The 14,520-nt window shown below is 41.8% G+C and overlaps 1 protein-coding gene across 1 annotated transcript in view; it reads left to right on the top strand.

The window, feature by feature from the left end:
• AGBL1 (ATP/GTP binding protein like 1) overlaps positions 1-14,520 on the top strand; it is a 248,895-nt gene that overhangs the window by 75,544 nt on the left and 158,831 nt on the right. The window contains exon 16 of the mRNA XM_027644667.1: positions 9,158-9,338. Coding sequence (XP_027500468.1) covers positions 9,158-9,338 — 181 coding nt within the window. The remainder of the gene's footprint in view (positions 1-9,157; positions 9,339-14,520) is intronic.

A 14,520-nucleotide genomic window follows, 5' to 3' on the forward strand; every position in this document is an offset into this window, starting at 1 on the left:
TTTTTTTTGCATGTACGAAACCACACAATTTAGAACTCTCATAATTTGCTTAATGCAGGAGAAATACACAGTAATATTTTTAAGAAACATTCCCTACTAGAATATTTCTGGAGCAATGAAGTGATAAATATCAAATCAAGTGAAGACCAAGAATTTAATTTTTCCCATCAGAGGCAATCTGTAATGCTTTTTATCTTAACAAAAATTGATATTTTATCCCTTTGACAATGAGAGGCTCTGATTGTACTTCCTTTTAATATATATTTTATTTCTTTCAAGTCATTCCCTGAGGAAGACCTCAAGTCACAGGCAGAGATGGATCTGTGTCTCTTAAAGGCACAATATGTATTTAAGAATAATGCTGCAGGTGGTACTAGGTGGGTTTTAAATCTGTTCTGTATAGATAGTAAAGAGCTTTTTGTTATAAACTATAGAATTTATTTTTTGAGGAGCAGAACAGCTTGAAGTACTGCACAATAGATAACTTGTTTTTCTGTTAAATTTGACTGTTATTCCCAGTGGTGAAAGAGGTTCTGACAGAGGCTCTGTTTTTCCATGCCCATTTTAGGGCTAAGAGGCCCCTGTGCAAGTCCTCAGTTGATCTTGGCCTACTGCAGTCACAGAAAGACTGGACAAAATATTGAGGTCTTCACACAACTTTTTACCATTTCTCTCCCGCGTGGATTCCCAGAAGGAGATTTTTCTGGCAAAATAAGGGCTTCTCAACTGGATCCACTGAAGTTAGTAAAGAAAACAAATGCCTGTTGGGTTATTTGTGTCTCCAGCTACTGCAAGATTGCTGTGTGCAGAATGACTTCTTGTGCTCTGGGCGATGTAGTTTTAATGTTAACTTCTACCTCTCCACAGGGAAGACTCTTTAGTGTAACTCACTGATATTCAGCCTAAATGTTCCTTTGTGGAGTTTCATCCCATTAACCCTGGATTCACCCGAATTTAGTGCTCTGAGTTATTCTTCTCACTGCTCTGCCTGCTCTTGAAGCAATGGCAGTGAAGGGCCTGGGGTATTGTACTGGGGGGTAAAGGCTGTTTCTCTTGTAGGCAGGAGACATGGGTTGAGGCATCACTCACCATGTGAAAGCCATTTGCTCCTGGAGTGTGTTCCAGGGGCACCCCCTCTGCGAGTGACTCCTGCTCCAGACTGTCCATCTGCTGCCCTTAATTTCTGCACAGAAGCTATTAGTGCCATCCACAGAGCAGGGGATGTGGCTGGAGGGCAGCTCATGCTTCAGAGTTCACAACTCAGTGATGCTCTGCCCTGTAGGTGCAAAGGCAGATTGATCCCGTCAGGGATCAGATAATCGTAGATGTCTCTGGTGGGGGATCTAACTAGAAAGTGCAGTTGTTGCTCTTGCTTTGTTGAAATGTACCTTGCAAATGAGACAGATGAGCTGTGAGGAGCAGATATGTAGAATGAAATGTAAAAGCAAGGGGCGAAAATATTGCTGGTTTGGAGCTGAAGCCTTATTAGAGTCCTGTCTGTCCTATTTGGGCAAATTCTTTCTAAAGTATCGTATGTCACCAAAATCCCATTAAACTGTCACATAAATTACCAGGGTTTCCTTTTTCCATCACTGTGGATTACCCAGGGAGATATTTTTATGACAATGGAAGCTTTTTCAGGCTGCTCCTCCTGCCTGATTTCATTTCAGATGAAATCCTTCTCCCAGAAAACAGCCCATGGATTTTATAGCTCTACGGATCTCTGCACTCTGCCTGTTACAGCAGTTATCCTGCTGGTCTCTGCTGCACTTATCTCCTGCCTGCACCTTCTTTTAGTCATGGGACAGTTTAGGGCAGTGCTGCCACTTCTCCAATCATACTAAATGAGACCACTGTACAGTCTGTTTTGATGGATCTCTGTTCCAGTGTCTTCCAGTCTTCTGAGCATCCGCTGACTGATTCTCTTCGAAGGTCAGTGTTATCTTCACACAAAAACCCCAGAAGGTGAAATTCATCTATACCTAACTTGAAAATACTACTTTTCCCTACTTACCATCTCTCAGAAGGCTTGCATCTCTGCCAGACAGTCTGTTTTTCCCATGCTGACTGAAATACATACGGATTGATGGTCTGGCCATGGCAGTACAAAATACTTAAATATCTGAAATTGCCTGCTGCCACAGAACAAATTAAGACCATAATGTGTGTGTTATAGAAGCAGGGGGTGACAGATCTTTGCCTGCCTTTTGACAGATAATCTGGAGCTCCCTACCTCAGCTAGCTAGATCATAGGATGGAGCTGATCTTAGTGGTTGCTTTTTAGGCCTTTCAAGGGGCACATACACAGAAGCTGAGAACTGATACTCTTAAGGATAGTAGAAGGGCTTTACAAGATCATTTCTAATGAAAGAAAACCCACTAATTATATTACTCCAATCTTAAAATTGTGGGACTGTCACTAACTGAGCAGGCAAGACAGAACTTTTCATAAATAATTCTGACCTGTATGTGGGAAGAAGCCCAAATGATGTCACAATATTACGATGATGAAATATTTCTGATTAGTCACTAGTGGCTAATTGTTAACATATTTCAAAGTGCCTAATATTAAGTAGTAAGTAGACACCTTGCATCAAAGAGACCACAGGAGATGGCTGAGGTGCCTTGTTGATTGGAGTAGTGGTTCCAGCAGCTCTGAGAACACAGAGCTAATTCTAGAGGAGTAGGAGAAATCATGGGCTGAATTTCTAAAGGGAGAGGTAGCATGACTTATGGCTATAGGCCTCGTGCTGACACTGTTCTGGGCAAGTGGAGGGGCTTGATGCAAGACTTATGAACTTGCATCAAGGACTCAGCAGGAGGTAGGGTGAATGTGCTGGCACAGCAGTGAAGGCAGTCGGGTCACTACAGGCTGGCTTAGCTGATAAAAACTTGTTTTCTTTTTATGCAACCTAGTCCCAGTGGACAGCGAGGACAACTGATTGCAATCTCTTTTTATAGCAGCCCTTTGCAATTTAAAGGTTATATTCTTCCTCTCTGTTCATCTTTACTTTCTGTGTCTGAAACCTATTTTCTCCAATTTTTCTGCTGAAGCTAGGACTCCTGAACCTTCTACAGTTTTTCAGTTTTCATCAAATAAATTTTAAAACTATGGTGGACAACAGTGGGCACAGCACTGCAGCTATTTGGTTTTGCTTGCTGGGTTGAGCAGAGCAAAGTGACAGCATTCCTTGCCTTAGCTGTGCTGTTGCCTGATAGTAAGTCCCAGGAGAGCTGCCATTTTTGCAACTGCTCTGCATCACTAACTCATCTGCTATAATTCCCTGATCCTTCTTGGCAGTACTTCTTCCTAACCAGCTGTCCCCCATCTTGGTTTCAGGCCCTTGGAATCTGGCTGAGGGGACTAGACAGACAGTAGTAGTGAGCACAGATGTGGGAGGTGCACCCAGGTAGAGGAACTCCTCTGCTAGTGACAGCTCTGGGAGGAGGTAATGCAAGGTAGCTTGCTTGTTAGCAGACTAATAAGGTACCTGCATGGTTTCAGTTTTGAAGTTGGATGATATCTGGGCAGCTTAGAAGGTGTGCAGAAGGAGACAGGATATGCCAGTGAATGTTGAGTTGGCATACCCAGAAATGGATGATGCAGTGGTTGGAAATTTCAGCTACACAAATGCAGGTGCACACACTTATGATGGGAATGTTAAAAACTGAAATAAATTGCAAAAGGTTATAGTAGGTTTTCCATGGGTGTAAGTTCTGAAAATAAGGTTCAGTTGTTCCCCAGTCTTCCCCAAGAGGTACACTTTGATTTGAACAGGAATTAGTTCATTTGGGTTTCCTTTGTTTTCGGTCACACAGAAGGTCCTGCTAAATAATGGCAGTGCTTCATGCTTCCTTCAGTATTCATGCTTGGTATTTTGGAAGCTCACCCAAAACGGACTTGACAACTTGCTTACCAATTTCCTGGAGTTAAAACCCAGCAGTAGTAGGATGTCAAGCTGAACTGAGGCTGAGCAGTCTGTACTCATATTCAGCTCCCTGATCATCTCTGATTTGAGGTGAATGAATTCATAAAATACATACACAAAAGGAGGTTGCCAAGCAACTTGCAGTCTGAAATTTCCCCACCAAGTTAGGAAAGTAGAGAAGAGGCAGCTGAGACAATTTGTAATTTCACTTCTTTGCCATAGGTAACAGTAATAATACATATAATATAGACCTATTTAAGAAAGGGAGAGCTTATTGATAATTCTGGAAAACAACAGCTGATCCTGCTAGACTGTATTTTGCCTCTGTCTTAAGATGTGTCTGCTTTTGGAGCATTTAGCCAAAAATAGGGTCAGCAAGGAGACAGCAATATGAGGCGAGGGGGGAATAGAAAGGAAAGCATTTTTCTGTCTTAAGGCAACTGAAAGACTGACTACTAGTGGAAAAGTTTCAGGAGGGGAAAAAATATCTGATACAGATTCTGCCTGAGACCAGTCTCATGTTTTCTGTGATCTCAGTATTTGATGCTTTTTACAAACATACTTTAATATATTCATTGTACATCACACCATATCCTGGCTTCTCTCTGGCTTTGCATAACTATGCAGCCTTGGGCATATCAGATATATCCAGGACAGGATGCAGCTGTGACATGGAAGAGCTACATCATGGTCCTGTTTACCCATCATTTACTCACAGAATACCCTGTGTTGGCCTCGGCTAGTTAAGTAGGGAGAATTTAGCTTTCTTGGTTTCTATCTACTGTATCCCCAGGTAAACCTGACCCTTTGATTTGTGTAACAGTCACGATAGTGATGTTGTACTTGGGCATAAAGCAGAAAAAAAAGCCTGTGTCTTAATGGCCCTGGGCTTGTGTAAAGGGAAGAGAGGTATGCAGAGGCACAGCCAGAAAAATTTCAGTCAAGTCCTGGATCTAGGTTGAATTTCTCACATGCTGTGTATATAATCCCCTTTGACTCCTTAAAAAATCCCAGCCTGTGTTGTTTCGATGCCCTGTGCCTTTATAAATGGCATGGCTCAAATCTCAGCTTGAAATAATTTAGAACAGCAGCCCAAGTAAGGGCATCTGGAACTGCATTTCTTTTCCTTTCTATGCTCCTCTTGATGAAGGACACTGCTGTGTTAATGGGGTTTTGTTCCTTTCTTTCAGGCTTCTCTTTCCCCAACTGATGTCACGATTAGTGACATTAAAGTCACCCCTTAGTGAACCTTAGTGATATCATGACTAGAGAAGGATCCTGAGAGGCAGGAGATTAAGCAGCAAGTTAGCAAGACTAAAGAACAAAGCCCTTATTTTCATGCATATATCCACAGTCAAAAATGAGTGAAGAGAAGGAGAGATGGGAATTAGGAGATACATTAGTTAAATTATTATTCAAAGATTCTTTGCTCGAAGTTTTGCAGGAGGTTCTTTAATCTCTCACCTTGGGTATTGTTGGTGCCATGTTATATTCCAGGCATGTCAAAATGTAACACAGCGTAAGGAGACATGATTTGTTGGATAAGGCTTTATGTAGCATGAAAAGGTTCCTCTACTTTCCCTTTTTATTATTTACATTCCCAGAGAAGCTTATGTGTCATGTGGGCTTTGCAGAGATAAATGGCTAACCTCAGCTTTCTGGCAGCTTCCTGAAAACTTCGGGGGGAGCTGCCTAAGTGTTGGCCTGAGGATTCTCAAGACTTAAGCTCAGTTCTGGTCCTGGAAGGAGATACATGAGAGGATGTAAGGCTGCGTGTTCTGAAGATAGGTTTAGCAGGGCACAGGAAATAGTACAAGGGGGTCTGAAACAGCACAGAGAGAAGGGCAGCTGAACACCGATAGAAACCAATAAGCTGCACTGGGTGGTACTGAGGTAGTCTGGTCAGGACTGCAGTTATGGGGATGTTGGAAGTCAGGAAGGAAGTGAAGAAGCTGAACTGAGTGGAGATATCTTGCATGGTGCTGCCAGTTGAGTGCAGAGTGTAGCTGGCCAGTGCTTTGTCCACTACTTTCATGAGCTCTAATGCTAATTGCAGTTAGCACAATAATTCCAAAGCAGAAAAGTAACTGGATAAGCTGTAAAACATAGGTTTGGGCGACTCCTGCTGTTTTCCAGGTGTTTCAAGGGTAGCAAGTTTTATGGCCATGTCATCAGCTTTTGCTCTATTTGCTGCTTCATTAGTTTTCATGCTGGGAGCACTCTGGGGGAGCAGCATTAGGATGTGGGACTTGGCTGTGATGGCTCCTGTGAAGGGAAGAGGCAGTTAACAAGCTCTGTGGTTTCCTTGCTTGTACATACTTTGGTTATGATTCTCCTGTGGGTGGGATGTCAGAGCTGAGGATGTGCTTGGCAGGAAGGGATCCTTTAAATGAAGCTTTAACTGGAACAGAGAGATTTCCTTGGCTGGACCTGCACACTTTTGGGTCCTCCATTGTCACCCACAGGGAAACAGCGTAGGTAATCTCTGGTCTCTTCCCCTGCCCTCCTATTTCCTGAGTTTTAAGATCTGGAAGCTCCAGAAGCTTTTCCAACACTGAATATAAGTAAGATGAGCTTGACTTTGATGAGCCTTCAGAGGAAAAGCAGAACTCAGGTCTCTGCCAGTCCCATGCTATTGCAATTAGCAGAATTATGGCAAACTATTCTGGGTTTCTGACATGAGAAAACCCTTGCTTAGAGTTTCTTTTGTTTTTCTTATTTTAACTGGGGAAAGAACTTCTTAATTAAGATGCTGAGCTCTCTCCCAATATACAGAAGAGGTAAGAATTGTTAAGGCTGTATTCATCAATTGCAAAAGAGAACATGTTTTATTTTGTTCTGTGCTATTTACAGCTGTTGTCCATTAGAAGTCCTCAGGAGCCTCATTCCCAGCTACAACTGCACAACCCTGTAAGTTTAGCTCAGCAATGAGCCTTCAAAAGAGCACTAAATCATGGTGATGGCAGAAAGAAGAAAATGTTTGGAGAAGGCAAAATGCAGCTGATGTCCTTGGGAAAGCTAGTTTTTGTTTGTTGTTATTTTAAAACATTATTAAGGTAAATGGTAATGCACGATTAGCTGGAGCAGAACAGAAATAGGGTACTCTAATTTAAAAAAAAAATAAAATCAGAATGGCTAGTAGTTCTGCAGCAGCTAGAGGAATCTTTTGCAATCTGTAAATGCCTAAGGCATTTGTGTATACACATTGATCCAAACGTACTAACCCCCCAGTACGGTGAGATGTAAGAGTGATAAAAGCCTAATAATTGGCTATTGAGAAACAGAGTCCCAGTTGCTTTGCTGGACCAGAAGGTGATTGCTCTGCATGAGCTCTTTGAGCTGAGAGAGCAGTTCACTCTTCTAGTGCCCACCAACTGCTTAAGAGGAAAGCATGGAAATATGGAGGTGTTGAGGGGGAATTGTTTCCAAACCTGAGTACATCCCTGTAAGATGTAACTAAATTGTGCTGTAATGTATATACTCAGCAGAACTGTGCAGAATATACAGTTAAGGAGAAAATGAATGCTTATTCCTTGTTTGACTGTGAAATGAGAAATTTCACCTGTATTCTCAGCTCTGTCTCAGCCTTTAGTTTGTCAGACAAACAGCTAAACAGCTCTTTAATACCATTTACATTTTTTGGGGTAGTGTTCTACCTCCCTGTTATGCTTTAATTGATTAATGATTTGTAAAGCATTTGGAAACTGAAGGGTGGCTTTGGGACCTAAGAAAAAAGGCATATAACTTGCTAATTCAACATTTGTTTACAAGGGTGCTCAGCTGAGGCCTTTAGTTTTGTCTTCTGTCCTGTTACCTCTCCCAAGCCTGTCAGTTCAGGCCCTTCAGTTCAGAAGGGAACAGAGCCTGAGCTCTGACGTTGCCTGATAGAGCAGGACAAACCTATCCTGGCACCGCTGTGATGCCCTGACAGATAATGCTTCCCACTAAAGTAAATCTGTCAGGTTGACTTGTGACAACGGCCTGAGATAGTGAAAACTCACAAAAGGATCATTTTAAGACAGATAATTGCTTTCTCCTTTCCTTTTATTTTCTGAGCCTGGCAGGTGTCTCCTTCTGCCTTCTCCTGTTTCCTTGGCCCATCCATGGAGTATGCTCAGCACAGATGGGATCTTCAAAGAATCTGCTGTCAAACTTAGTTTTTTCTAAGCATATGTATACCGAGAGTTTTTGGAGGCTTGCAACTAGACCAAATGTGTTTAGTGTTTTTTTCACAGGAACAACAAATAACTTATTGATAACAAGGAAACTTTTGCTGTTAAGTTGCAAGTCTGCTTTGAAACAGGATCAGTAAAGATTATCAACGAACTTTATAGTAAGAAGTTGGTTTCTTTTTTGTATTTAGAAAAAACCAACCCCCCAAAACCTCTCCCCACCCCAAATTACCACAGCTTATGTTTCCCATGCCAAATGTATTGCTAGAAACAACTGAACTCTTCTAGTTGCAACTTCTGAAAATCAGCTTTGCCATCTGAGCATCTCTATTATATAAAACTGAAAAATGTCTTTCCACTAAACATAACAGCCTGTCTTAACTGTGTGCATTGTTATTTCTACTTTTTGTTGGATGGTTTTGGAATAATGGTTAGCTTTGAGTACTCAACCTCTGCAGCTTATCTGATGAACTTATTAATGCATTTTCTTTAATCATATCAGTTTAGCTCGATTAATTGTGATTTTGACCTTACAACATAGGTTTGTGCCAGAGATCAGGCAGCTTCCATGTCCTTGGGGCCCTTATGGGTGGGCAGATCTGCTTCGATATTTATAAAATTCTGAATTGGTAATGGTGAAATACTGGAAGTAGAGCAGGACCTTAGAAAATTAAATAATTTCTAGCTGGCTTTTAAACCTTAATGAAGCTTGATTGGATGAAACTTCCAAGAATTGCTAGAAAGCATGCTGGTGCCATTTGGAGAGGCAGTAACCTGCACATACAGAATGCTCTCTAATGGCACTTAAGTATCTGCACAGAATAGACAAGCAAGGGGATCAGATGAAACTGTCACTGTGTTGGTTCTGAGGACCAAATCTGTGATCTATTTACAGAGAGCACCTTGAGGAAATGCCTGGACCGTTTAGGGATGTATTTTCCTTAAAATGTGTTTCAGATTGTTATCACAATTCAAAAGGAATAAAATCTACTTGCAAAGATATTATTCAGAGAAAAACCCTGTTCAGTTTTGGGATGTTTTTGGTTTGTTTTCCAGGCAATCGTCCTTATGTGTTTCTAACAGCCCGTGTTCACCCTGGTGAGAGCAATGCCAGCTGGGTGATGAAGGGAACCCTGGAGTTCCTAGTGAGCAGTGATCCCATCGCTGATCTCCTGCGGAAATGCTTCATCTTCAAGGTTGTGCCCATGCTTAATCCCGATGGAGTCATCAATGGCAAGTGAGTTGTGATATGTACTTCTTCTGGGGTTTGGCTGGGTTTGTCTGCTGGCTTTCCACCTTGTGCACCTACCAGATCTTTTCTTCAATGGTCAGGAGAATTCCCTTTGCCACATGTTTTATTCATTCTGTTATCAATCCTGTATGGAAAATGTGAATTTGAGACATGGCCTACTGTGCTGTCTTACATTTGTCAGGTGTATGTGATTCTGTACTGTCTGTGGCCATAAGATCTCTCAATTGCCTGGATGGAGTGTTAGCTGTGCTGGAGAAACAGGATCTTTCTTGATAAATGGAGGTCTATCCTTTCTGCTTCAGCAGAAGGGCAGACCACACTTGCAAGACGGATATGCCTGGGAAGGACTGGCTGTAATTAATGCTTTGTATAGCCTTCCCCTGGGGGGAAGATGAGTAAGGATCTCTTAAATTTTCACATTTTCATGGAAATATTTCCATATAGTGAAGCTCCCTCCTTCTCCCACCTCCTTTTCAATCTTCCCTCCCACGTTTCTTAAGAGATACTGAAACTGATCTTGGAAAATACTGATTCCTTATTTCATTCTTTGCCTTATACTATCCCTGCCCACCCACACTAACTTCCTTTCCCTCTCCCTGTACATGAGTGAAAAAAGTACAACTGCTCCTAATATGCTGACATGAAATAAATATTGCTGTGCAAGCAGTGGAAGAATAATTCCCTCTGAAACATGGAAGAGTGCTTTAAGATAAGGTAGGCTTGCACTTAGCTGGAAAAAAAATCTACTTGTCTCTGAGGATAGTGGAGTTTGTTCACCTTGGGTGTTTGTGGAGTGGCTGTAAGTTGATAACTATTGGTCCTGTCTGATGCAGGGACAGGATGTCATGATCACATCCCACACACTTGTGTGTCTTGACCTGGCTATGAGGTCTTGCAGGTTTTTGGCCCCCTGGCTTATTAAAGTGGAACACATGACAAATCTTGAAGCTAGAAGATGGGCTTAAATAAGTATTGAAACACAGAAAAGTATAGAGGAACAACTTTCCTCAAGCTACATTCTCCCACCTGCTTTGGGGTCGGGCTGTGCAGATGGAGCGCTGCAGGAACAGAAAAGCAATCCTGAGCAACAACTGCACTGAGTTTGGTTCTAAACTAATTCAGTTTCAGCAGGGAGCACCTTGGGATTTTCTGACAGTCTCTAGTCTATGAAGTCATAGCTGTTGTGGTCCCCAGGACCTGAGTCTTCCAGGAGTCTGGGAGGACTGTTCAGAATAGCTGGATACAGCCTCAGGGTATGTGAAGCCTCTGTTGGCACCAAATGCTCTCTTGATCCTTCCAGACAGAAGAAGCAAGAAAAAAAGGTTGTAGCTTTTCCCCCTTACTTTTGCTCCTTTCACTACACTTAAAGTTTCCAACAGATGCAGGAGTGGAGGGAATGGCCTTTCTCTCCAGCTGTCAGGAGTGAACATAACAGGAAAGGACCTTCAGGAGGGAGGACATGGCTCTAGGTGACACCTAAATGCAGTATAATACTTGGGCTTGTGTCACATAGGAGAGTGTTTTGTCTTCCCTGGTGCAGATGAGCTTGAACTGTAGTTAAATCTGGTGATCAGTTAAAAAGGTTGTCTAAGTTTAAATGCTCTAATAACCTTTATTATCTTTCAAGACAATGTTAAAAGGGAACTATTTTCTGAGGAAGCTGGTCCCATAGTCCATCACTGACAATAGCACTTGTAAGAAGATACCTGCTAAGTATTTTTTTACATCTCTGAAACCTGTTTTATAACTCACTTCATGAAATTACTTGTTTGCTTTGGGATTCACAATCACTGCTGTGGAATTCCCACCAGGCACGCCCAAAAAGTCTGCTTTTGTATCTGCTAGAGTGTGTGTAACATCCCAACCTGTTGCTCACTTCTAGTTTTATACAAGTTGCTGTGCTCTCATACCTTCCCCCTGCCAGGACTGGGCATGCTGAATGCAGCAAGCACACTACCCAGGCCAACGAGTATCTTGGCTCTGTGCTGGACACAGGGAACACCTACACATGATAACCAGTGATCTTATCTTTTATTGTGAAACAAAAATATCTCCTGTTGCTTTTGTCCTGGTGTTTGTGTATCTTTATTTAAAAAAGAGTTGGATTACTTTTTGTTTACAATTCTTTGAATTTCCTCACTCTCCTTAATCCCCAGCCCTGTGTGCTGGGGTGTGCATAACCACTGCCTGGTTACAAAGCGTTTTTCCAGCAGCCCAGCTGTGCCCCTTCCCCAGCTGGCTCCCTGCTGCAGGCATAGCTCAGCAGGTGAGTGCTCATCCCAGCAGGGCACTCCACCATCACACTTTGGGAGCCTCATGGAGCAACAAGATGATCAGGACCTTGGTATTTGCTTTGGTTAATGTGATCTGAAGGTTACATGCAGAGAATGCTCCTCTAACACAGGCAGGCCTGCAGTAATGCGATTATGCTCTGCCTGTGTGGGGCTGAGCTGGGAAGCAGCTCTGCACACTCCCTTTTGCTTCAGTCAGTGCTTGGAGAATCCATCCCTGTCTGTCACAGATGGAGATGTGGAGCTCTGTCACTGATGCTAAATGAAGGCAGCAGTGATGCAAGTGTGTGTGTACAAGTGGGGTTGTCATCACATAAAAACACAGATCACTACCAAATTCTGCAGCTAATTGGATGTTGTTCAATTCAGACAGAATTGGTGAGTGATTGTGTTGCTGTGTAGCACAGTGTTTTTGCTCCATCTTGAAGAGCACTTAGGTGTAGTTTTGTCAAGCAATATTCAGTTGATCTGATAATGGTTATATATTTTAAGTTAAATAATGGATACTGCTTTTCATAAAGTTAATCTTATACTTTCTGCCAGACACTGGCTTTTGACTACTGCTGGTGATGGGATTCTGCCTCACATACATCTATGATCTGACCTTATAGTTACTTTATATATTTTGGTTTTGCTTCTTTTGATAAAAATTACAAGGAAAAAATAGTCTTAGTTTCCAAGACCAGTAGTGTAAGTCAATCTGAAGTGACAGCCTTATACTTAGTGTCCTTGCAGTCTGACTTTCTTTTGCACAACTTGTTCTATGATAATCCAAAGTAGTAAGTGGTGTTTGGCCTTATGGCTCAGTACCTTCACCCAAACCTGTAGCCCCCTTTTAAACTACATCATAGTAAAATGGAAAGCTTTAAAAGGAATTAATATCTATGAAGTGTAAGAGAATCCATGAAGAAAAGTATCACCTTCATTAGGAATGTGGTAGAAAATGGCAATGGGTGAGAGAGAAACCTGTGCTTTGTTCCTGGCTCTGCTACTGTTGGACTAAAAGACCATTGCCTCTGCCTTTTGCCTGAGTCTTCTTCCTTACAGAATGAGAGAGTGACATACATAACCTTAGAGCAATTTGAAATGTCAATCTAGATCTATTACTGTTTGAACTATTAGGCTTGTTTTTAACTTGCAGAATGTGGAAAATAATGCTCTTGGAAAATTTTAAATTTGGGAGAAATGGTGCAGAGTAGCCTCTAATGAAACCTTATTAAAAATTTTACTTTTAAAAAGTTAATATGTTCAAGTGAAACCCGTGTACCCAAAAGTAGATTAATTATAGTTGCAGTTGTGCAAAATCCAGAAACCAGGATTCAGTGAGAGAACTTGTAAAAAGCTGGATTATAGCAGCACAAAAAGAGGTTTTGTAAAGAAACAGAACATATTTTGCTGTCCACAGTGTTCCATATAAACTCATTATCACACATTTGAGCATCGAGCTGTGTGTGCTCACGCATGCCTGTGCAGCTGTGTGCTAACTCATGATGTGTTCATGTGCTGCCTTCTGTGTGTGCCTGCTGTGCATCCTCCTGTCAGCAGCCTGTTCCTGCAGCTGTTCCTCAGCATCTGCTGGACCTGCAAGACATCTACACACACACCTGGCACTCCCACACATGTGCTCACTCAACACAGTAGCCAACATTTAGTGCTTTTGGCTGGACTTCTCCAGACCCTGCGGTGTCTAGATAAATATTGCTATTTATTATGCATTAAATTTAGGGTTATTAATTATATCAGTATAACCTAATTTATATCACCATAAACAGCAGTAATAAATGATGCCAAATGCTAACACTTGATTCTTGCCAATTGTGCCTATTTCAGGGTGGGGTTTTTTTCCTCTCCAGTTCCCAGAAGTATTAAATTAAAAATGATTGGCCTTGCAAGATCATTGCTCAAGCAAGAAGTGGAAGGTCCTGGGGAAATGATTTTGTGTTAAAGAATACTTCCCATGCAGGCTGCTCATGAAGTATCTATGCATTTTGCGTATGCAGAAATTCTCTTTCCACTGGCAAATTCTTTGCTGTCCAGTATCACAGCCCTCTGAGTTTGTCTCCCTCCTGTGCTGCCACCTTCTTCATCTTCCTTTTCTTCCTTTTAACATCCCTTCTTTCTTTTCATCTGCCTCCTTTTTCTAACTCTTCCCTCCCTCCTGCTGAATTAAAGAGGCTTTTCATTGAACAGAACTTGATGCATTTTATAAATTAATTGAACCAATGAGTGGAGATGGGATCTTGTGAGTCTTTTTTTTGGTAAAGGAAGATGAATTTATTGGAAGCCATACGATTTCTTCAAAGCCATGGGGTAACCACAGTAGCAGTTAGGTAAAGGAAATCCTGATTTGCATTTTGGATTAAAGCCATAGACTATTCTTTACCTGGTTTATAAACACCCTGTTCCCTCCTGCATTTGCTCTGACACAACACAGGCTGAGTAAGCTTTGCTGCTCCAAGGTAAGGCAGGTGAGGTGCTGGGTTTCCTGTCTGTCTTTTGTTTAGTCTGTCTATTCCACCCTTGTTTACTCAGGGGGCTTTGTTCACTACCTCTTCAAATCCATCAGGGAAGAGCATTAGTTTTTTTGACAATTGCTGAAATGGAGAGAGAGAAATGCCCACTAAAATCCCTTCTAGAGAAGGTTTCCTCTGCACACTCTCAAAAGCTACAAAGGAACAAAACGACTGTGCTGCCACTTAATTTTTGGAACTGGTCTTTTCTGTTTTGAAGGACAACCTCAAGAGGAGGAGCAGAAGCATGTTTGTTTCTATACCCAAAAAGCACTGTTTGTATATGACCTTTTTCTTTCCTATATTAGTGCTGAACTGAGATATTGCATTCTTGGGGCAATAAGAGGCAAAAATGGTCCAAGACAG

The sequence above is a fragment of the Corapipo altera genome, unplaced genomic scaffold, assembly GCF_003945725.1.
Source record: "Corapipo altera isolate COAL_440 unplaced genomic scaffold, ASM394572v1 50, whole genome shotgun sequence".
Taxonomy (NCBI): domain Eukaryota; kingdom Metazoa; phylum Chordata; class Aves; order Passeriformes; family Pipridae; genus Corapipo; species Corapipo altera.